The 23,143-nt window shown below is 54.6% G+C and overlaps 1 protein-coding gene across 2 annotated transcripts; it reads right to left on the bottom strand.

The window, feature by feature from the left end:
• Positions 1-286: 286 nt before the first annotated feature.
• CIZ1 (CDKN1A interacting zinc finger protein 1) lies at positions 287-21,420 on the bottom strand. Of its 2 annotated transcripts, XM_029063384.2 has the most exons (16): positions 21,289-21,420; positions 20,932-21,040; positions 19,446-19,561; positions 14,198-14,364; positions 11,700-11,832; positions 10,885-10,951; positions 9,216-9,271; positions 8,343-8,413; positions 6,410-6,586; positions 6,012-6,142; positions 5,180-5,267; positions 4,688-4,801; positions 4,005-4,178; positions 3,522-3,591; positions 2,431-2,552; positions 287-751 (listed from the first exon to the last, which is right to left on the bottom strand). In XM_029063384.2, the coding sequence occupies exons 2-16, from the start codon at positions 21,036-21,038 to the stop codon at positions 416-418; spliced, it is 1,929 nt and encodes a 642-aa protein (XP_028919217.1). In that variant the 5' UTR covers positions 21,039-21,040; positions 21,289-21,420; the 3' UTR covers positions 287-415. The 2 variants fall into 2 exon arrangements, with proteins under 2 accessions (XP_028919217.1, XP_028919216.1); XM_029063383.1 differs by lacking the exon at positions 21,289-21,420 and having other exon boundaries at positions 20,932-21,224.
• Positions 21,421-23,143: the final 1,723 nt, after the last annotated feature.

The raw sequence follows: 23,143 nt of genomic DNA, 5'->3' as shown, positions 1-23,143 counted from the left end.
ACCCAGCTCAGGGCAGCTGCCCTCAGCTCTCCTCTGGGGCCCTGCCCCTCAGGGGGACCAAGGTGAAGGAGCGGGTGGGAGGGAGTGGGAGAAGGGCGCTGCACCCCCTGCTGAGGATCAGCCTCCTCGGCTCTCCATCCTCACTCTAAATCATGGGGCCCCGTCTGATTAGAAAGCAGAGCTGGGGGCAGCTGAGGTGGGCGGGACGGAAGCCCCATCTTCCGGGGAGGGCGGGCGGGTCTGTGGCAGCAGGCAGCCCCACTGGACAGAACAGCCCGCACCAGGGTTAAACGCTAATCCAGGCTCCTTTATTGGCCTTCAGATAAAAACAGCAGCACCTCCCGCAGTTTCTCCGTCGATCGATCTAGCGCAAGGCTCCGGAAAATGAGCCTCTGCGGCCCGGCCCGCGGCCCCTCTATCTGGGCTTGCGGCGGGTGGAGCGGCGCCGGCCAGCCGGGGAGGGGGCGTCCCCCTTGTCTTGCTGGTCGGGCTCCTCCAGACCGCCCCCCGGCTCGCTCTCCTGGGGGCTGCCGTCCTCTTCGGCAATGACCAGGGCCCCGCAAGCGTCGTCCGGGTCGCTGTCCGAGTCGCCCGTCTCTCTCTGGCTTTCCCAGGGCTGAGGCACCGCCGCCGCCTTCTTATCCCGCTCCGAGCTGGGGGCTCCGGTCTCGTCCACTCTTGGGGGGCTGGGGGTGGGGTCAGCCTCCGTGGCCGGGGGGACCGGCCTGGCCTTCCTGGCAGCTTTGTATCTCTGGGGAGAAGAGGAAAGAAGCAGTGATCCCGGTCCGAGGCGGGAGGGTTCTACCAAGGGCTGGGCACTCCTCTCTGTCATTTCACTTGACCTTCTCTTGCCTGCAAACAGCTTTCTGAAGCTGCCTCCCACCCGTTCCCTTGGCTGTGGGTGGGGAAGAGTGGCCACCTTGACTCTGTCTTCTAGTGCCATCGCCGAGGTGCTATGTGACTGTGGACAAATTACTTAATTACCTCGCTGATCCATCTCAGATTCCCTCCTTGTTAGAGACAGGGGAGGGGTGGGTGAGGAAGTCTCTAGAAGGGCACAATCAACTCAAATCATCAGCCCAGAACAGTGGGAGTTAGGTGGAGAATGCAAAAAAAACCAAAACCCAAATCAGAGAGTAGAAGCAGAAGGAACAAACCACGGCAGGAAAAGGTGGGAAGATGTGGAGCAGAGCTCTCAGCAGCCTTGAGGGGATGCAGTTCATCTCCTATTGGAGTTCCTTGTGGATGGGAATCTTTTTTTTTTTTTTAACAGTATTTAAGCACATACTATGTGCCAAGCACTGTACTAAGTGCTGGGGTAGATACCAGCTAATCAGGTTGGACAGAGTCCATGTCCCTTGTGGGGCTCACAGTCTTAATCCCTGTTTTACAGATGAGGGAACTGGGATAGAAATGAAGTTACTTCCCAAGGTCACACAGCAGGCAAGTGGCCAAGCCAGGATCGGAACCCAGTTCCTTCTGCCTCCCAGGCCCACGCTCTTCCCACTAGGCCACGCTGTGTCTAGCCATGTCTTTCACTTTGTACTCCCCCAGACGCTCAGTAGCGCTCTCCACACAGTAGGCGGTCAGTAAATACTGGAACATTTGTAGACAAGTCACGCAGAGGAAAACTTAGGGCTGATAGGCGGCCAGTCTGAGTGTGGGGGTTGGCCACCCGCACGGATAATCGCATCGCTTTCAAGCATCCGGGTGCCACTGAAGGAGATGGGCTACGCAATTGAACGGATCCACTGTTCCAACCCTGGAATAGCATCGCTTTACAATTTTATGACTTTGTTTTGGCGGGGGAAGAAGAGTAGCAGCCGTGTGTTAATAACTGGGCTCACAGAGTTAGTGCCGGGAACTCCCTCCCCCATCAGATCCGACAGACCACCCCTCTTCCCCACTGCAGAGCCCTATTAAAATCCTATCTCCTCCGGGAAGCCTTCCCTTACCGGCTTCTCATCACCCCACCTTATTCCCCATAGAGCATGGGCCTGGGAGTCAGAGGAACTGGCTTCTAATCCCAGCTATGCCATTGGTCTGCTGTGAGACCTTGGTCAAGTCACTTCTCTGTGCCTCAGTTCCCTCAACTGCAGAACGGTGAGTAAACAACCTGTTTTCGACTCTTCTCTGACATCTGTCTCCTGTGAGTCGGGGACTTGAGGGGGCCACGGCAGCTGTCACACAGAGGGGAGGGGAGTCGCGTGATCCAGTCCTCTGATCACATGACCCAAAAGATTTTCCAACTGCCAGTGGAAAGGGCAGAGCAGAGGAAGCTCAAGCAGGGTGGGCAAGGGTTGGGGAGTTGGAGGGAAGGGGGGCAGACCAGCCAGGAAACAGAAAGATCATAAGGGAGCGGGAGGAGGGAAAGGAAAAAGAGAGGCAGCATAGGCCACGCAACAGCAACAAGCAGCACCCGACTCTAACCTGGACGTTCTCAAAATGCATCAGGGACTTGCAGTGCATGAGCCGGGCTGCGGAGTCACTGTGGTAGAAGGTTTGGCACAGCCTGCACAGGTAGCCCACCACGGGGACCAGAAAATCCAGGCCTGTGGAACGGGAGGGAGTGGGGCCGGAAGGGAAGCGAGGGGGGGAGAGGTCACTGATGCTGCTGGGCGGAAGGGACATCCGTTCCCCCAACTCCTGGGGACAGCCCGGCCTTAACTGGCAGCTGCGATGCCAGAGGCTCCCACCGCCCACCTCCTCCTTGGACATCTGCGACGTCTCCTCCTCTGAGGGCCGGCCTGGGCTCCCTGGGGCTCGGCCCACTTCCAGCCAAGTAGGTACCAACCCTTTAGGGGGTGAGGAGGGGTTTTTCCGCTGAGAGCCCAGACCCTTGTCTCCCCAGGTCTGGCAAAGGGATGGGCATTCCATCAGAAAAGCCAAAGACAGTCACCCGGGGCGCAGGAGGGGACGGGAAACTGTGGAGCGGGAAGTGGAGGGTGGAACCAGAGGAGACTGGATTAAACCAGACAGAAAGCGGGAGAGAGACAAACATACATGTACACAGGTTGAGGGCATTTGCAGGATGTCACCTCCAGCTATGGGAGAGAGGAAGGTCAGGCCACTGGGGGACAGTCCATTGGGGCATTGTCATTTTAAGCAGTGGGTTCAGCAGAAGCAGGCCCAAGCCAGGGAGCTGGCATGGAAAGCTGCCCGGGTTAATCAGAGGAGGAAGACCCAGCTGTCAGTCGAAGGAGAAGATGGCGGGGAGTGCTCAATCCCTGCTACTCCTACCTACCGACCAGCTTCTTGGGGCTGGTAATTGCTCAATCCCTGGCCCCTATCTTCTTAAACCCTAAAGACATCTCCGTTTCCTGTCCAGTCTATCCCGGTCTCCTCTGATTCACACCTTCCTTCTTGCTCCAGTTTTCTGCCTCCCCTCTTGGTCCCCACCCACAGGACCCTCCCTTGAAGGGCCAGAAGGGTGCCAGCCCAGAATGCCAGCGGGCCCCCAGGGCTCAGGGCAGATGGGGAGACGGGCACTCGACAAGACCCCTCTTCCCCCTGGGACTCACCGTAGGACTTGTCGGGACAATACTCCTCGGTGACCTTCCAGTCGTCCATGGCCACGTCCTTCAACCCGCCCTGGAGAGAGAAGCAGCGGCGGGACGTGAGCAGAAGACAGAGCAGAGAGGCCCTGGCCTCCTACTTAAAGGGTTTTTCCCAACTTCCCCCGACAGCCTGGGAGGAGCCCCTCAACTTTTTTAGGACGGGGAAGGAACAAGGGAGACTGGTGCTGGTGAAAGAGGCAGGGGAAAAGGCAAGAGCGGCAGGAGGGTCACGCCTCCCACCCAACGGAATCGGTCATCGGTGACCTGTTGGTCAGTCTTTCTGTACTGCTCTAGCTTCCCGGCCTCCGTCTACTATACACACATCCGTCTGCGTTGTTCCAGCCTCCTTCCATCAGTCCGTGGGGGTTTACAGTGTGGCTCGGCCCAGAATCCGTCCCTGCCGCCCTGGGCACTGCCAGGCCTCCTGGGATCACCGGGCCTTCCTACCTGCTTGCCGGCTGCCACCTCATCGCTCTCGGCCAGCACATCTGAATCCTCTTCCTCTTCACCTCCAGTGCCCTCCTCTTCCTCCTCGTCCTCCTCAAAGCAGCCCACCGCGTCCACCGTGATCAGCTCCTCCGACTCCTCTGGCCCCCCCAGTTCCTTCTCACCCAATCTCACCTGTCGGGGGGAGGGGGAGAGCCTGGGATGCGGGAGCCTGGCAGCCTCGGAGTAGCCCCTCGAGCGCCCCGGACAACCAGCCGGGAGAGCTGGAGGGAGCCCAGCAGCGGATCCAATTCAGAAGAGTCTGGGCACATAATAAGGGCTTAAATACCATTATTATGATTACCGTAGTTAATAATTATTATGATTTTCGTTTCAAGTACGAGGGTGGGGTGAAGCACGGACTGAGAGGTAACAGGCTTCAAAGAGTCAAGGAGCCAAAGGGCCTCCAGCCTTGACTGGAAATCTTAGCTCTCCTGTGGGCACCTCCGCCCTGCACCTTTTCCTCGTTGTGGGCAGGAAAGGTGTCTTTTTACTGTTGTATTGTACTCTCCCCAGCGCTCGGTAGAGTGCTCTGCACACAGTAAGACCTCAATAAAGACGATCGACCGACTCTCTTCCCAGACCCCAGGTCTGGTGCAGGTGGCGCTCCCAACAAGCAGGGGGCAGCTCGGCCCACAACTGACCTCCTTGGCTTTCTGCTTGTGCTCGGGGGACTTCATGTGCTCCACGAACTTGCGAGGCGTCTTAAAGTGGCGGCTGCAGGCGGTGCAGAAGGGACGGAGGGAGTGCTTGGCCAGCTGGAAAAACAGAGGGACGTCGAGGTCCCCGAGGACCTCACGTGGGCAGCGGTCTGGGGACGGAGTCCTTCTGGGAGGTGCCAGCTGGCCCTCCCCACTTTCCGCCTGCACCAGCTCCCAGGACAGAGGGCTTCCCGGACAACTCTGACTTGGAAATGGGGGGGCTGGGGCGGGGGCTTCCAGTTTCAGCAGCAAGTAAATCATTCACATTCGGTAAATGTCAATTTTACCCGGCCCCTGAATTTAGAAAAAATGTCTTTGCCATTCTTAAAGAAAGGGTCCACCCCCGCCCGGCTCCCTTCCGTCTCCCTCACCCTGGGGCGCAGCGGTCAGCCCGGGGCCAGGGAAATCGGGTGGCGTTGCCCCAGGCGCCCCTACCTTGTGCTCTGGGGTCCTGCGGTGCTTGATCAGGTCCCCAGTGAAATGCAGCTGACAGGTGTTGCACCAGCGCTGCCCCTGGGGCTCTCTGCGGAAGAAAGCGAGGGTCGGCCCTGGGGCAACTCACCGGCCACCAAGAGGGGTCAGCCGTGGGAGATCCACTGGCCACTAGGTGCGGTCAGCAATGGAGGCGGGGAGAGACACACCAGCCACCAAGGAGGTTCCACTGGCCAGAGGGCCTACGAGCCCCCAGGTAGGGGGGGCCCATTGGCCATCAAGTGGGATGACCCCTGGGAGCCCCTTGGCCTCCAAGCAGGGCCAACAACAAGGGGTTCTTCACCACTAGGGAGGGTCCACACTGCAGGGAGGCCCTCCGGTCATCTGATTTCCTCCCCCGCCCACCTCAAAGCCCACCCCCTTGGCTCAGTTCTTGCTCTTACGCACTGCTTGCCAGTCTGTCCCTTTCTCTTTTGCCAATCAACTCTCCTCAAGGCTTAATACAATGCTCTGCACACATTAAGTACTCAATAAATACGACTGACTGATCTCTCAGGACCCCCGGGAGAACCGGAGGGCTCACAGTCAAGACACGGTCAGGGCCGTGGGTTTCCCCAGGTCACGAGGGCAGGCTGGAAGGCGTTGGGGGGAGCCAGGGTGCCGGCTTATACCCGATGAGGGGAGGTGGCAGCCAGAAAGAGGGGTGCACGCCCTGCCTGGCTGCAGGTCAACGGGAAGGAGGGCTGGGGTCAGTGAGAGGCAGGAGGGCTGCGTTAGAGTTGGGAGCCGGATGAGCGGATGGAAGGGAGGGAGGCAGAGGAACGCTGTCCCTTACCCATCTCGCTCCCCCAGGCCGGGCTGCTCCTGGGTCGAAGGCAGCAGTGAGACGAGGCAGGCGTTGCTCATGTGCTGGATCTCCCCGAGCCGCTGCTGGTGCTGAAGCCCGGCCATATGGGCCTGGAAATTCTGCCAGGGGAGAGGACATCAACCACAAGGAAACAAAAACATTCAGTTCTAAGAGGAGGGGAAAGTGGCCCTGTCTGTAAGGCCATCGGGGAGCAGCTTGGTCCCGAGGGGCAGAGATTATGCGAACAGAGAACGGGGGCGGCACGGAGGGACATCGCTCCTGTCCCCTCCTCTTATCCCCAAGCCACGTGGGCCAAGGTGGCCCATCCTGGACCAGTCCTTGCCCTACTGCTCAGGGCCTCGGAGACCGCCGGGGGCTGCCGGTACCTGCTGGTTGTAGCAGTTGGCCTTGCAGATGTAACAGTAGAATTTGAGGCCCGCCTCGGGGGCGGGGGCTGCCGCCGGGACCCCCTCACAGGGCCGGTGCCCGGCCGACGTGCTGATGGCACGGCTCTCGCTGCTCTGCTGGATGGTCACCTTTAGGGAACCCCCGGAGCTCACCATCTGCCAGAGAGATGGAGGGGCTTAGCTGTGGGCAGGGCACTTTGGGGTGGCTGTTGCTTACCCCATAGCAAAAACTCACTTCCCAAAGTGCAAGCGCGGCCCCGCTGGCACCCCTTCTTCTCCCATTGGCTTCTGCATCGCCCTGACTTGCTCCCTTTATTCGCCTCTCACTCTAGCCCCCCAACATTGATGTCCATATCTGTCATTTATTTATACTGTCTGTCCCCTCTAGACTGTAAGCTCACTGTGAGTAGAGAATGTGTCTGTTCTGTTGCTATACTGTACTCTGCCCTGAGCTTAGTAGGTGCTCTATACACAGTTAGCGCTCAGTAAACTGAGTGATCGACTGACCTTGCAGCGGGTCCACCGGACCCCTGGTCCAGCGCCCGGCTTCCTACCCCTGCCCTCCCTGGGCCCAGCAAGTGCGCGTTCCACTTTGGGGACGATCCACGGCAGGTATGCTGCAGTTTGGCGTTTATAGTGCGGCCTATCGACCTGCTCCTCCGACAGCTTTCTCCCCTGCTGGGCCGCCCCCCAGGCTCTGACAGGGACTTCTTTCAGCCAGACCCAGTTCGGCCCCAAGGCTCCTCTCCTCTGCCACTCAGCTGGGTCTTGAATGGCCTCCCCTGTTCATATTATCTGAACCCTTCCTCAGAAGCAGCGTGGCTTAGTGGGTAGAGAATGGGCCCCAGAGTCAGAAGGATCTGGAATCTAATCCCGGCGCTGCTACACGCCTGTTGTGTGACCCTGGACAAGCCACTTCACTTCTCTGTGCCTCAGTTACCTCATCTGTAAAATGAGGATTAAGAGTGGGACAGGGACTGAGTCCAACCTGATTAACCTGAATCTACCAAAGCATCTAGAACAGTGCTCAGCGCACAGTGAGCCCTTGACAAGTACTACTTTTGTTATTCTTCCACCCATTGATATTGCCAGTTGAACTGCTTTCTTGTCCATTCATCGCTCCCTCTCTCCTTCCCCACTTCCCCCACCCCTCTTCCCCTTACAGACCACAGCTCTGCCAGCTCTCAAAGCCCTCCCGAAAAATCTCTCCTCTTCTCACAAGCTCCCCATTCAGTACTGTCCCACCACCCGGAGTCCTATCGCCCCTTCAGCCAACTCTAGCACGGATCTACCTGCTTCTTAACACTCACGTATATAAGTGTGGGCATATTACATTTTTTGGCCATTCAAGTTGTACATATATTTTCAATTTCCCTGCTCTTAGCATCTAAAGCCCCTTGTGGGCGGGGATCATGTCAGTTTGCTCTTCTGTACTTCCCAAGTACCTAATACAGTACACTTCACCAAGTAAGCACTCAGTAAATACTATTACTACTTCTGCCTGCCACACACCAAGTGGGAGTTCAATAAATACTATTCCAACTTCCACTGCCACGCTGCTTTTCTGGAATGACGACGTAAGTGCTCCCTGCCTGGAAGTTACTTGCACAGTTCCTCGAGATCTTTGGAAGGAAGGCACTAGAGAAATCATTCTATAAATAAATAATATGAGAACGTGGCTCATGACTCTCTCTTTTTAACCTAGCAGAACAAATCCTGATTCAGGAGCCACCCTCCCCGGGGCCCACGGAGCTACAGTGTTCATGCAGGTCCAAACCTTGTCCCAGTCTGCCATAGTGGGGTTCCGGTTTCAGGCAAGACCAGTCTCACGCCCCATCTCCAAGCCGGACCCTCTCCCCCTTTCCTCCCGACATCCATCATCACATCCCATTTCACCCACCGACCCACTGACCTCAGGGGCCTTCGCTTCCTCGGAGAAATTCCGGTCCTTGGCCAGGTCTGTGGGGTCCACGCCCTCTTTCCCTGGGAGGAAGCATGGGGGTGACGCTGTGACCCAAGAACAGGCCCACTGCACCTCATTTCCCCACTCTGGGAAACCCACCTCCCGCCCCCGACCTCTGCTACTTTAATTGGCTCCTTACAATTTTAAGTGACAGATAGGGAAGTAGTGTGGCCTAGTGGATAGAGCACGGGCCTGGGAGTCTGAAGGACCTGGGTTCTAAACCCGGCTCCGCCACTTGCCTGCAGTGTGACCTCGGGTAAGTCACTTCACTTCTCTGGGCCTTGGTTCCCTCATCTGTAAAATGGGGATTAAGACTGTGAGCTCCATGGGGGACAGGGACCGTGTCCAACCCAATTACCTAGTACCTACCCCAGCACTTAGTACAGTGCCTGGCACATAGTAGGTGCTTAACGAGTACCACAATTACTACTATCATTAACTCGTGGGGAGAGCGTTGATGACTGTGTGGGTCTGTGCTCCACCCCCACCTCAGGTTGGGGGGAAGGAGGGGAAGGTTGGGGACTGTGAACCCTCCCCCCCAACACTTAAGTGGCTGCCTTTGATGCCGACTGATAAGGCACACTCTCAGCCCAGCCTTGCCCCCCCCACCCCCCACCTTTCCAGAATCAGTTTCCACTGGGAATGGGGACAAGAAAAATGGGGACAGAGAATCTCTCCCCACTCTTCCTTTCACTAGGGCAAAACACAAACCAGATGCTGGCCAAACCACTTCCCCCAGTGGACTTCAGAGATACAGCGGCAAACCCAGGCTCTGTCCTCCTCCTCCTCCCAGGATTTAGGGAACCTGGCTCTGGGTCTTACCTCCACCCTCGCTTTCCAGGCTTGGCTCTTCCAAGTCACCTTCGGCTCCTTCCGAACTAGGGCAAGAAGGACAAGGCTCACATAAGGCTGGAGGGCTCAAAGAATTGGGGGAGGACTCTAGACTGTAGTCTTTATTGGTGGAGAGTATTTCTACCAACCCTGTTATTCTGTATTCTCCCAAGTGCTCATTACAGTCCTCTGCACTAAATGAGTGCATCCTCCTGCCTCCGGGCAGGTTCGTTTTTGAACTTTCCACTCACATCAATCAAAGGTATTTATTGAGTGCTTACTATGTGCAGATCATTGGACTAAGTGCTTAGGAGAATACAGCAGAATTAGCTCTCAGGTTCTCTACCCAAAGAGATTAGCATACAGCGATCTGACCATCTATCCTGTTTTCTAAGACCTCCCAAGAAAGGGATTCCGCAGCCTCCTTTGGCCACCTCTTGTGGCATCAAGAAGTTCTTCATGCTGTAACTGCGAATCTCTAATTTTTCCAAAGCCAAGTTTCCCAGAAAGTACAGCTGCCATCCCTTGGTGTCTTGCCATTTCAGCTTTTTTATGAATATTACAAAAATTTTCACCTGAAACGAGGAAACATGAACTCCTGGCTCTCTTTCCTAGCTCAAAGACATTACTTCAACTTCTGAGATTTCTATAGCTCAAAGACATTACTTCAACTTCTGAGATTTCTATACTCCTCGGATCTAGAAATCTGGGGTCAGCTCTTCCTCCTGGAAGGCGAGGGGGATGGCTGAAGGAGTGCTGCAACCTAGGAGAAAGGCCTGGGTTCTGATCCCAGCTCCACCACTCACCTGCTGTGAGACCCTGAGCATGTCGCTTCACTTCCCTGGGCCTCGGTTTCCTCAACCGCAAAAATGGGGATTCAACGCTCGTTCTCCCTCATACTAAAGCTGTGAGCCCCGCGCTGGGACAGGGACTGTATCTGGCCCGATGAATGTGGGTCAACCCCAGCATCTTAGACTAGTGCTTGACGCGTAGTAAGCGCTTAATGAATGCCCGCAAAGGATAAATAAAGGAGGCTGACGTGTAGCGGCTCAGTGGAAAGAGCCCGGGCTTGAGAGTCAGAGGTCATGGGTTCGAATCCTGGCTCTGCCACTTGTCAGCTGTGTGACTTTGGGCAAGTCACCTAACTTCTCTGTGCCTCAGTGATCTCATCTGTAAAATGGGGATCAAGACTGTGAGCCTCATGTGGGACAACCTGATGACCCTGTATCTCCCCCAGGGCTTAGAACAGTGTTCTGCACATAGTAAGCTTAACAAATACCGACATTATTATTATTATTATTATCATTAATGACACATTGCCCTGGAGGATGGCGACATTGCTCGATTCCCGCCGCAGGGTGGCGCTGTGACACCAGCAGAGACCCAGCTGGCGTCCAAAGGAGAGAGAAGGGGGCGGGAAGGCAAGACGGTGCTGTCTTAGACGCCTCACCAAAAACAACTGAATTTCAGGGCTCCTGGACGCCAGATTCCTCTCTCTGAGTGGGAATGAATCCAGGGTTTTGTCTCTCATCCCCCTCTCCCCCCAAAGGGGCAGGAGCACCCAGAGCTCCCGCTCCCAGAGGCACGGGGACCTGGAGGAGAGGGGGCCGGGGGCGGGTCCCCCGAGCCATCTCCCCAGGCGGTCCGAGCGTCCGTTTACCTCTTCAGCCTCTTAGCTGCGGGCTCCGAGCTGCCATCGGCCATGGGGTCTGTGGGGGGCTGCGGATCTGGGGGAAGACCACCACAGTTCGGTCAGGAAGGTTGGCAGGCCTCACCCTCCACACCTTCCTCAACCAACGCTCTTCCAGTCCAAGGAAGGGACGGGGGGAGTCCTTCCTTGCCTGAACCCGCTTGGCCCTCCATCCCCGAAATCCTCTCCCTCGGCTCTGGCCCAGGTACAGGGTCTAAGAGGAAGCAGGGCTGCAGAATCCCTGACACCCTCCCCTTGCCCCATCAGTGCAGTCCTCCAGGTTTCTTCCAATGGAAGGAGCATCACCAGAAGAGTGGCAAGTGGGGGAAGGACAGGGAACCCTGGACGGAGCTCTCCGAGAAGCAGCATGGCGTAGTGGATAGAGCAAGGGCCTGGGTTCTAACCCCGTCTCTGCCACTTGTCTGCTGTGTGACCTTGGGCAAGGCACTTCACTTCTCTGTTCCGCAGTTCCCTCGTCTGTAAAATGGGGATCGAGACTGTGAGCCCCGTGGGGGACAGGGACTGTGTCCAACCCAATTTGCTTGTATCTGCCCCAGCACTTAGTACAGTGCTTGGCCACGTAGTAAGTGCTTAACAAACACCACAATCATTATTATTATTTTAACGGCCCCGGGCTGTCCCAGAGTTACGCAAGGAGAACGATAGCTACCCTGAGCCTCCCAGACTCCCGGGACTTTCTTCCTCCCCTGCAGATTTCTGGTCTCCCTCCCCACGTGAGGGCCCACCCAGGATCTCTCTCCAGGCAAGCTCCTAGCTCTGCTTACCACCCGGGGAAGCGTTGCAGTCGGCCCCAACTTGGGGGGCTCCTGGAGCGCCCAGCTTCTCTTCTCCACCGGGCGCCTGTGCCGAGGAGCTCTGCTCCAGGTCCCGTTTCCTATCAGGACCCCTCTGGTAGTCCTGCAACCCAAAAACAGCCTTGTCATTCACCATGCCGGGTGAGGAACAAGGGATGCTGAAGAGTAACAGTCACAATAATGGTACTTGATAAGCGCTCACTAGGAGCCAAGCATGGTGCTAAGCAGTGGAGCAGACAGCATGATCAGACCGCAGTCTCTGTCCTATCTGGGGCTCGCGGTCAGATAATTTATCCCCATTTTAGGGAAGCAGCGTGGCCCACTGGAAACACCACAGGCTTGGGACTCAGAGGACCTGGGTTCTAAACCTGGCTCTGCCACTTGTCTGTTGTGTGACCCTTGGCAAGTCACTTAAGTCACCTGAGAAGCAGCAGGGACTAGAGGATAGAGCACGGACCTTAGAGTCAGGGGATCACCATTTCTAATCCTCGCTCCACCACTTGTCTGCTGTGTGATCTTGGGCGAGTCATTTCACCTCTCTGTGCCTCAGGTACCTCCTCTGTAAAACGGGTATTGGGACTGTGATTCCCACATTGTACAGGGGCTGTGTTTGACCTGATTTGCTTGAATCTACCTCAGCGCTTAGCAGAGTGCCTGGAACATAGTAAGCACTTAACAAATACTGCAGTTATTATTTAACTGCTCTGTGCCTCAGGTTCCTCATCTGTAAAACGGGGGTTAAGACTATGAGCCCCATGTGGAACAGGGACTGTGTCCAATCTGAATATCTTGTATCTACCCTGGTGTTTAGAACAGTGCTTCGCACGAGGAAAATGCTTAACAAATACCGTAATTATTTACAGGTGAGCAGGCAAAGAGAAGTCAGGTGATCACCCAAGGTCACACAGCAGGCATGTGGCAGAGCTAAGGTTAGAACCCAGGAGAGAAGGAATATCGCCTAGGAGGAAGAGTTCAGGCCTGGGAATCGTCTAAATCCCGGCTCTGCACCTTTCCCTGCTACGTGGGACTCTGGGCAAGTCACTTACACTTCTCCATGCCTAAACTTATTCCTCCATTAAAGGAGATAAAATACCTGTTTTCCCTCCTCTTTAGACCTTAAGCCCCTTGTGGGACAGGGACTGTGCCAAACCTGATTATCTTTTATTTCCCTAAGCACTTAGTAAGGTGCTTGGCACATAAGAAGTGCTTAACAAACACCATTCCCTGAGTATTAACAACTTTCACTTTGCTATCAGTGGGGAGATCTTAACTGCATGACTTCTTTAAATGATAACAAAGCAGCCTATCCCAGAAAACCAGACTGTTCAGTAGAATCTATCTTCTGGTTCTCTCCGGAGGGAGTCAGGGCCCCAGAAAATCCGACTAGGGGGAAGAGGAGGAGAAATTTAGGATTCAAATTCAGGGCTTCACCCCAATCAAAGGGAAGAATTGCCCAGAAGACTTTGCAACCTTCCACACACAAAGAGCACTTGGCTGCCCATCGCTCGGTCCTGAGGGCAGGATACTTGCTATCCAGAAGGACAGCATAACACAGTACGAGTCCTAAGGTTCGCTCTAGAGATCGGCCCAGGAGGGGTTCAAGTCCGCCCCCTTCTCCCCCAGACCCACCATCTGAACTTTCCCGAAAGAGCTGGTCTTCAGCCTCTTGCCCCATCTCCAAGACGACCATCTCAGGCAACAGGAAAAAATTCAACTCTGTCCCGGGATACAATCCCTGCCCTCAGAGTCTCAAGCAGCATGGCTAGTCAGAAGGACCTGGGTTCTAATCCCAGCTCTGCCATTTGTCTGCTGTGTGACCTCGGGCAAGTCACTTGAATGATCTGAGCCTCGGTTATCTCATCTGTAAAATGGGGATGACGACTGTGAGCTCCATGTCCCACGGCGTTGTGTCCAACCTGGATACCTTTTATCTGCCCCAGCGCTTCCTGTAGTATCTGACGCATAGTAAGCAGTTAACAAATACCATAAAGAGCAGCTACAAGAGAGGCCCAAGGGAATAATGGGATGACTCCATGGAGCTTGAGGAGGCTGATGAGAGATGGCCTGACCACGATGGGAGAAAATCAATAGCCATTTACAGGCCTTCTGGGCACAAGTCTTAAGCAGCGTGGCCTAGTGGATAGAGCATGGGCCTGGAAGCCAGAGGACCTGGGTTCTAATCCATGCTCCACTGTCTGTTGCGGAACCCAGGGTAAGTCACTTCATGTCTGTGTACCCCAGTTGCCTCATCTGTAAAATGGGGAATAAAACCCCAGTTCAACCTTGTATCTATCCCAGCACTTAGGACAGTGCCTGGCACATAATGAGCACTTAACAAATACCATTATTAAAGAAACAAACAAACAAAAAACCCTTGGGAGAGTAGGACAGACTGAAAAGAAAAATCCCTGCCCTTGAGGCATTTACAATCTAGCCCGGGAGATGGTAATCAGGACCTAGGACCTTACCTTTCGGAACAGGCGGTTCTGCCTCTGGAATGGGAGCCCGGGAAAACCGATACAGGGAGGTTTGAGGGAGACGCCAACGGGGGGTGGACCCAGGAGGGAATGTCTGGTGGCCTGTGGGAAGAACTGCTGCAGGCCTGGAGCGGTCAGGCTGAATCCCCGTAGATTCCCTGCAGACGGAAACTCAGTCAGTCAATTGGATTTATTAAATGCTTACTGTGTGCAGAGCGCTACACTAAGCATTTGGGAGACTACAACACGACAATAAACTGACATATGCCCTACCCACAACAAGCTTACGGTCTAGAGGGGAAGAGAGACATTAATCTAAAGAAATTACAGATATGTACATATGTGCCATGGGGCTGGTGTAGGAGGGGGTGAATACAGGAGAGATGAATTAAGGGGAGAGGACGGTGGGTCACCAATCAATCAAGCAGTCCCATTTACTGAGTGCTTATTGTGAGTGCTACACTACGGTCTAGCTTACGGTCTAGAGGGGAAGAGAGACATTAATCTAAAGAAATTACAGATATGTACATATGTGCCATGGGGCTGGTGTAGGAGGGGGTGAATACAGGAGAGATGAATTAAGGGGAGAGGACGGTGGGTCACCAATCAATCAATCAAGCAGTCCCATTTACTGAGTGCTTATTGTGAGCGCTACACTAAGCATTTGGGAGACGATACAAGAATGTCGGTAGACCCATTCCCAGCCCACAATGAGCCTGCAGTCTGGAGACAGACAATAATATAAATTATTTATAATACATAATTTAAAGATTAGTACACAAGTGCAGTGGGACTGAGGGAAGGGTGAATAAAGGGTGCAAATCCAAGTCAAGGACACTGCAGAAGAGAGCGAGAGAAGAGGAAATGAGGGCTTAGTCAGGGAAGGCCTTCCAGAGATGTTCTTTTAATAAGGCTTTGAGGGTGGGGAGAGTGATCGTCTGAAGGATATGAAGGGGGAGGGTGATCCAGGCCAGAGGGAGGATGTGAGCCAGAGGTGGGCGGCGAGATAGACGAGACTAAGGTAGAGTGAGTAGGTTGTCATTAGAGGAGCTAAGTGTGCTGGCTGGGTTGTAGTAGGAAATCTGGGAGGTAAAACGGAAGGGGGTAAGGTGATTGAGGGTTTTAAAGCCCACGGCAAGGAGGCTTTAAAGCCCATGGCAAGGAGTTTCCATTTAATGGATGGGTGGAAACTGGAGGTTCTCGAGGAGTGGGACTCATATTTCAATCAATTGTATTTCCTGACCGTTTACCGTGTGCACAGCACTGTACTAAGTGCTTTGGGAGAGTAAGACACAACAATATACCACACCCATTCCAGTCTAGAGGGTCAGAGGAGAGGCAACATAGCTCGGTGGACAGAGAAAGGGCCTAGGAGTCAGAAAGACCCGAGTTAATAATAATGTTGGTATTTGTTAAGCGCTTACTATGTGAAGAGCACTGTTCTAAGCGCTGGGGGAGATACAGGGGAATCAGGTTGTCCCACATGAGGCTCACAATTAATCCCCATTTTACAGATGAGGTAACTGAGGCACAGAGAAGTGAAGTGACTTGCCCACAGTCACACAGCTGACAAGGGGCAGAGCCGGGAGTCAAACCCATGACCTCGGCCTCCCAAGCCCAGGCTCTTTTCTAGTACTGGCTCTACTGTGTGACCTTGGGCAAGTCACTTCACCTCTCCGTGCCTCAGTTACCTCATCTGTTAAACAGGGATGAAGATTGTGAGCCCCAAATGGAACATGGACTGGGTCCAACCTGATTACCTTGTATCTACCCCAGCACTTAGAACAGTGCCTAACATATAGTAAGAGCTTAACGAATACCATAAAAAGGAGCTATTGTAGACACAAGGGAATAAAGAAATGACTCCGTGTGTGCTGAGGAGGCTGATGATAGTCTGACCAGGATGGGAGGGAATCAACAGCATTTAACAAATACTGTTTTTAAAAACTATTGATATATTGGTAGAGCAAGAATGTTATAACTGTTGGTGGGATTCAACTGAGAGAAGCTGTAGAGCAGAGTTTTAAACTTAGGATGGGCAAGCACCAGTCCTGGTTGGCTTAATCTCCTGAGGCCTGGTTGTTGGGAGATGTTTGGGATGAGGAAAAATCTTCCTCTGGCAGGGCAGAAGGCCCTTAATCAAGAGGTCAGGGGTGCCCAGTGAAGAACTACAGTCACTGGGGCAGGCCGGGGGGATCAACCTGTCCTGCCCAGGGTCACGGCAGAGGCCGGGGGCTCCAGTTACCTCTGAATTATTCATCCTGGGATTGAAATACAGAGAGCTGTCCGCTCACACTAGCTTCTCTGATGGCACCGGGCTCATTACGGAGTGAAACAGCCCAGAGCTCCTTCCTCGTGCGACAGCCCAGCTCCTTCCTCCATGGCAAACCCCCTCCACTTCCACTACTGCCTTCCTGGGGTCACCTCCTCCAGGGGGTAAGCCCCAGTGATGCTGAGGTGAGGGCACGGAACTGAATGGTCTGAGATCAGAGGCTTGGCCAGAACCCCCCGCCGCACCCAGGGTCCAAGCCACCCACATAACACCCTGCTTCCCCCCTCCATCCTAGCAGAAGAATGACTTAAATAATAATAATAACTGTGGCATGTGATAAGCGTATACTATGTGCCAGGCACTGCTCTAAACACTGGGGTGGACACAAGCCAATCGAGGTGGACACAGTCCCTGTCCCAGATGAGGCTCACAGTCTTCACCCCTATTGTACAGATAAGGTAACTGAGGCGAGATGAGGACTTTGCTAGGTCAGACCGCCCCCCAAAACCCCGGTCCATTCAGACTAGGATTCTGTCTCTAAAAGGGGCCTACAGAAGTCAACTTTGAGAGCTGAGCCTGTTCCTCCCAGCCTCAGGGCTGAAAGACAGTAGGAAAGTTCCTGTGAGGTGACATGAGGCAAATTTAATATTAAAGAATCCCCAACACTGGAAGCCCAGACTCCTGGGGCAGATGTTCAAGCCAACTTCCCACTCCACTCTTCAGAGACGCAGAACCCAAAGCAGGAAGAACCCACGGAACACAGACAAGCTCAGTCGTCTTATCCCCCGACCCCTCCCACTCCTCAAGGCAAGGGCTCAGGGTGTTGCCAAGGGAGGGGGGTCGAGGCTGCTCGGATTCTGGTGTGCGACCTGGGGCAAGTCACCTCACTTCTCTGTGGCTCAGTTACCTCATCTTAGAGAAACAGTGTGGCTCACACATTTAGGAGTCAGAGGTCATGGGTTCTGATCCCAGCTCCGCCACCTGTCAGCTGTGTGACTTTGGGCAAGTCACTTCACTTCTCGGTGCCTCAGTTACCTCATCTGTAAAATGGGGATTGAGACTGTGAGCCCCACGTGGGACAACCTGATGACCCTGTATCTACCCCAGCGCTTAGAACAGTGCTCGGCACGTAGTAAGCACTTAGCAAATACCAACATTATTATTATCTGTAAAATGGAGGTGAAGACAGAGAGCCCCATGTGGGATAGGGGGCTGTGTCCAACCTGATTACCTTCCCTGATTACCCCAGTGCCTGGCACATAGTAAACGCTTAACAAATACCATTGTTACTATTAATAATAATAATAATAAAGAGCCACAACTCCTCTCCCAACCTTGTCATCTCAAGATCATACAACAGGAAGGCATGATGCTCAACCCAAGTAACCTGATTTCCCTCCTTCCACAACTCCCGACTTCCAGAGTCTGATTCCACAGCACTTTCCATTTGCCCCAGCAGGTTATAAGCGCAAGAGAACTAAATATAATAATAATAATAATGTTGGTATTTGTTAAGCGCTTACTATGTGCCGAGCACTGTTCTAAGCGCTGGGGTAGACACAGGGGAATCAGGTTGTCCCACGTGGGGCTCACAGCCTTAATCCCCATTTTACAGATGAGGGAACTGAGGCACCGAGAAGTTAAGTGACTTGCCCAAAGTCACACAGCTGGCAAGTGGCAGAGCTGGGGTTCGAACCCATGACCTCTGACTCCAAAGCCCATGCTCTTTCCAGTGAGCCACGCTGCTTCTCTAAAAGTCTGGGTTAAAAGTCTGAGGGAACCTGAATTCCCAGCACCGGACCCTGGTCCCCTCCAGACCAAATACCTCAGGCTAGAACCCCAAAGCCGAAGCAGGCCCCAGAGGAGCCAAAAGAACTGTGTCTACCAGGCACTCTTGAGGGATACGATGATGTTTATTTATTCATTTAAATCTTTTTTTATTCCTGCTGTCTTGGAGAAGCCAGTTCAGTCCTGTCAGTATCACCCTCAACTACTCAAATGTTAACGTTCAGTAAAAACAGGTCTTGCTGAATAAGGCGGCATGAGGGCAAAGATCCTGCCTTGGATAGAAAGCGGCAAGAAAATATCACTAAGCCCAGGGATCAGCTTTTCATTTTCAGCGTGAAGGCAAAAGCACGGATTTTAGGGGGAGCAGGGGCAGGGCGGGCAGAATCAGAGTGCCGAAGGGCCAGAAAACTCCCACTTTGGGTCTTTTCGGCCCCGACTGGAAACTCTCAGAGCTTAGTCAGAGACCTGAACCGGGCTGGCGTCAGGCTCAAACAGCTGAGGGGATGAGCCCCTCCATGGCACCCCTAGAGAGGACGCCCAAGCAACTATGATGTCTGGGGCCAGAGAAAGGATGAACAAAAATCCCAGGGCCACCCTCAATCTACCCCTTTCCCACAGGCTCCGGTTCCAAACCTATCTGAATCCTATACCTGACCTCCAGGTGGGATCCAGGTGACCCCGAATATTTTTCCCACCTACACTGGTATGGTCTCTTACAGATGGAATGCAAATACAACCAAGTCAGGCCTCCCCTGACTAAGCCTCCTCTCCTCTTCTCCCACTCCCTTCTGCGTCAGCCTGACTTGCTGCTCCCTTTATTCCTCCCCCCTCCCAGTCTCACAGCACTTACATCTTCATTTTATTCATTTAATCTTATTTATTTATATTAACGTCTGTCCCCGCCATAGATTATAAACTCGCTGCAAGCAGGGAATGTCTGTTACACTGAACTCCCTCAGGAACTCAGTACCGTGTTCTGCACACACTAGGCGCTCAAAAAATACGAATGAACTGTAAGCTCGTTGTGGGCGGAGATTGTGTCCATTGCACTGTTCTACTGTACTCTCCCGAACGCTTAGCACATTTCTGCGCACCCAGTAAGCGCTCAATGAATCCGACCTACTGGTTGATGGACTGAATGCAAACTCTGGCAGAGGGAGAGGGTTCCCCGAGTTTTACCTTGCATCTGCTGCATGAGGAGGGCTCTCTGCATTATGGGGTTGGCGTTGAGGAGGGATGCCTGGTTGGTGACACGCAGGTTCAGTAGCTGCTGCTGCTGCTGAGGGGACAGCCCCCTGAGGAAAAAGAATAACAAATCCCACCTATGGACCCCTAAACTCCCAACGCTTCCATCCCAGCCCCGACCCCACCTCTCCACCCCGGCTCCCTCCAGTCCGGAAAGCGGACACTCTCCAGGGTGGAAAGAGCGGGCTGACCTTCCCTCCTCATCCCAACCTGTGGAAAAGAAGACCAGCGTCTGGAAAGGGCTTAGGGGGCAAAACTCATTTCCTAGGTCGCGTGGCCTAGTGGAAAGGGCTCGGCCTGGGAGTCAGAGGACTTGGGCTCCTCCGCTTGTCTGCTGCGTGACCCTGGGCGAGTCACTTCACTTTTCCAGGCCTCATCTGTAAAATGGGGATTAATAGTGTGAGCCCTAGGTGGGACCTGATTATGATGAATAATCTTCAAAGCCCTACTGAGAGCTCACCTCCTCCAGGAGGCCTTCCCAGGCTGAGCTTCCCCTTTTCCCTCTGCTCCCTCCTCCTTCACCTCCCTTCAGCTAAGCCCCCTTTTCCCTCTGCTCCCCCCCTCAGCACTGTGATCATTTGTATATATTTTTATTCCCCTATTTATTTTGTTCATGAGGTGTCTTATTCTCTTGTTTCTATTTATCGTGATGATGATGTCTTGTTTCTGTCCTTCTGTCTGCCCCATTAGACTGTGAGCCCGTCACTGGGCAGGGATGGTCTCTCTGTTGCCGAACTGTCCATCCCAAGCGCTTAGTCCAGTGCTCTGCACCTAGTAAGCGCTCAATAAATACTACTGAATGAATGCATCCTCCCCGGGGCTTGGCACCTAGTAAGCGCTTCTCAAATACAGCAGTTGGGAATCTTGGTTGTAGTATTAGCAGGGGCAGGGGGGTGACAAGCAGAGAGGCCGGGGAGGAGGACACGTGGGGCTCGAATGTGTCTGCCTTGGGGGTTAGGTAGGAAGAACTCCCCCGATTAGACCGTAAGCCCGTCAAAGGGCAGGGACTGTCTCTATCTTTTTCCCATTTGTCCATTCCAAGCGCTTGGTACAGTGCTCTGCACCTAGTAAGCGCTCAATAAATACTACTGAAAGAAGGGACAAGGGCTGGGGGGGGGCTTCGAGGCACTCAGGGCGCAGGTCGGGTTTGCGAACGGTAAGGATTAAGTGCTTAACTAGGTGCCGGGCACTGTACTGAGCAAGTCGGGGGCGGTCCCCGTCCCACGTGGCGCTCGCCCTCTCAACCCCCCCCATTTTCCGGCGGGGATAAGCGAGGCCCAGGGAGTCGAAACGACGGGGTCACCCGGCGGAGGAGGGGCGGCCTGGGGGAGGGGAGGGTCCACCCTGGGGGGGGGCTGGGGGGACCTCCACGCCCGCAGGACCAGGCCTGGCATCCTGGGCCTCGAGTGCAGGAGCTCACCGTCCCGCCGGCTGCTGCTGCTGCTGCTGCTGCAAGAGGTGCTGGAGCTGCAGCAGCTGCTGCTGGAACTGCTGCTGCTGCTGCTGCTGCTGCTGCTGGTTGAACATCGCTGCGTCCGGGGAGAGCGGGCCGGGGGGCTCCCATCAGGGCGGAGGGGCCCCTCCCCCTCCTCCCCGCTCCTTCATTCGTCTCGCAACCCCAGCCTCCCCCCGCTCGCACCCTAAGGCCGAGAACAAAGGGCGTCCCGCCGCTGGCCGCTGGGCCGGTCCTGGCCGGTCCCGGCCGGTCGGCGCCCACCCCCAGCCGCCGCCGGGGACGCCCGCAGCGCCCTCTGGAGGCCCGGAGGTCCGCACTCACCCGCCCGCCACTCCTCCAACGGGCAATCGATCGGTCGATCCTATTTATGGAGCCCTTACTTTGCGCGAAGCACTCGACCGAGCTCTTAGGAGAGGACAGGGAATGACAGACAGACGCATTCCCTGCCCACAACGACCTTATGGTCCTCCTCCTCCTCTTCTCCTCCTTTTCTTCCCCTTCTTTCTCCTCCCCTTCTCCCTCTCCTCCCCCTCCTCTTCTTCCTCCTCCTTTCCTTCCCTTCCCCTCCTTTCTCCTCCTCCTTCCGCCTTCTCCTCCTCCTTTTCCTGCCCCTCTTCCTCCTCCTCCCTCTCCTCCCCCTCTTCTTCTTCCTCCTCCTTTTCCTTCCCCTCCTCCTCCTCCCCCCCCCTCTTTCTCCTCCCCCTCTTCCTTCTTCTCCCTCTCCTCCTCCTCCTCTTCTTCTTCCTTCCTCCTGTTCCTCCCCCTCTTCTTCTTCCTCCTCCTTTTCCTTCACCTCCTCCTCTTCCTTCCTCCTTTTCCTCCCCCTCTTCCTTCTTCTCCCTCTCCTCCTCCTCCTCTTCTTCTTCCTCCTCCTTTTCCTTCACCTCCTCCTCTTCCTTCCTCCTTTTCCTCCCCCTCTTCTTCTTCCTCCTCCTTTTCCTTCCCCTCCTCCTCCTTCCCCCCCTCTTTCTCCTCCCCCTCTTCCTTCTTCTCCCTCTCCTCCTCCTCCTCTTCTTCTTCCTCCTCCTTTTCCTTCACCTCCTCCTCTTCCTTCCTCCTTTTCCTCCTCCTCTTCCTCCTCCCCCTCTTCTTCCTCCTCCTTGTCCTCCCCCTCTTCCTCCTCCCCTTCCTCTTCCTCTTCTTTCCCCTCCTCCTCTTCTTCCTCCCCCTCCTTTTCCTTCACCTCCTCCTCTTTCTTCCTCCTTTTCCCCCTCCCCTCCTCCTCCTCTCCTCCTCCTTTTCCTCCCCCTCTTCCTCCTCTCCCTTCCTTTCTCTCTCCTCCCTCTCCTTCTTTTCCTCCTCCCCCTCCTCTTCCTCTTCTTTCCCCTCCTCCTCTTCTTCCTCCCCCTCCTTGTCCTCCTTCTCCCCTTCCTCTTTCTTCCTCCTCTCCCCTTCCTCTTTCGTCCTCCTCCTCCTCCTCTCCCTCCTTGACCTCCTTCTCCTCTTTGCTACCCTCCTTAGCTCTCTGGTACCTCCTGCAGCACGATCTGAAAAGGAAAAAGGAAAAAAAAAACTTAATCCAGAAGAGGGGTCCTCCCCGCACCCTCCATCCCACTAAGAAATGGTGAGTGGAGGAGGGGCAGGGGGTGCCATCTGCTTCTGTCGGGGACACAGAGTAAACAGCTAATTGGAGGAAGCATATGGCAACAGGCCCATCTGTCCTCGTTCCCAGAGAATTCTCGCCACCTGGGGCAGATGGTGAGGGTCTCCTGCAGGGAGAAGGGGCAGCCCACCCCTTTCAGGAAAATTCCCTGCTTCGGGGTGCCCTCCCCTCTATCCAAGGGACCCTACGGAACAGCAGGGAATCCCTCTGGTCAGATTTCCTCCCCAGCCCTCTGACCTTCCCATCTCCCCGTGACGGCTAAGGGCTCCCGTCTCTGCTTTCTATCACCGAAAGGAACCAGATCTTTAAAGAACAAAGTCCCCAGAGTCGAGATCCTGCTGGCCTGGAGCTCTAGTGGGTAGAGCTCGGGTCTGGAAGTCAGAAGAACCTGGGATCTAATCCCAGAACCACCACTTGTCTGCTGTGTGACCTTAGGCAAGTCATTTCACTTCTCTGTGCCTCAATTCCCTCATCTGTAAAATGGGGATTAACACTGCACGCCCTATGTGGCACAAGGACTGAGTCCAACCCAATTTGTTTGTATCCACCCCAGCGCTTAGTACAGTGTCTATC

The sequence above is a fragment of the Ornithorhynchus anatinus genome, chromosome 4 (assembly GCF_004115215.2).
Source record: "Ornithorhynchus anatinus isolate Pmale09 chromosome 4, mOrnAna1.pri.v4, whole genome shotgun sequence".
Taxonomy (NCBI): Eukaryota; Metazoa; Chordata; class Mammalia; order Monotremata; family Ornithorhynchidae; genus Ornithorhynchus; species Ornithorhynchus anatinus.
The sequence above is the reverse complement of the archived record's forward strand: the minus strand, read 5'-3'. Positions and strand labels throughout refer to the sequence as shown.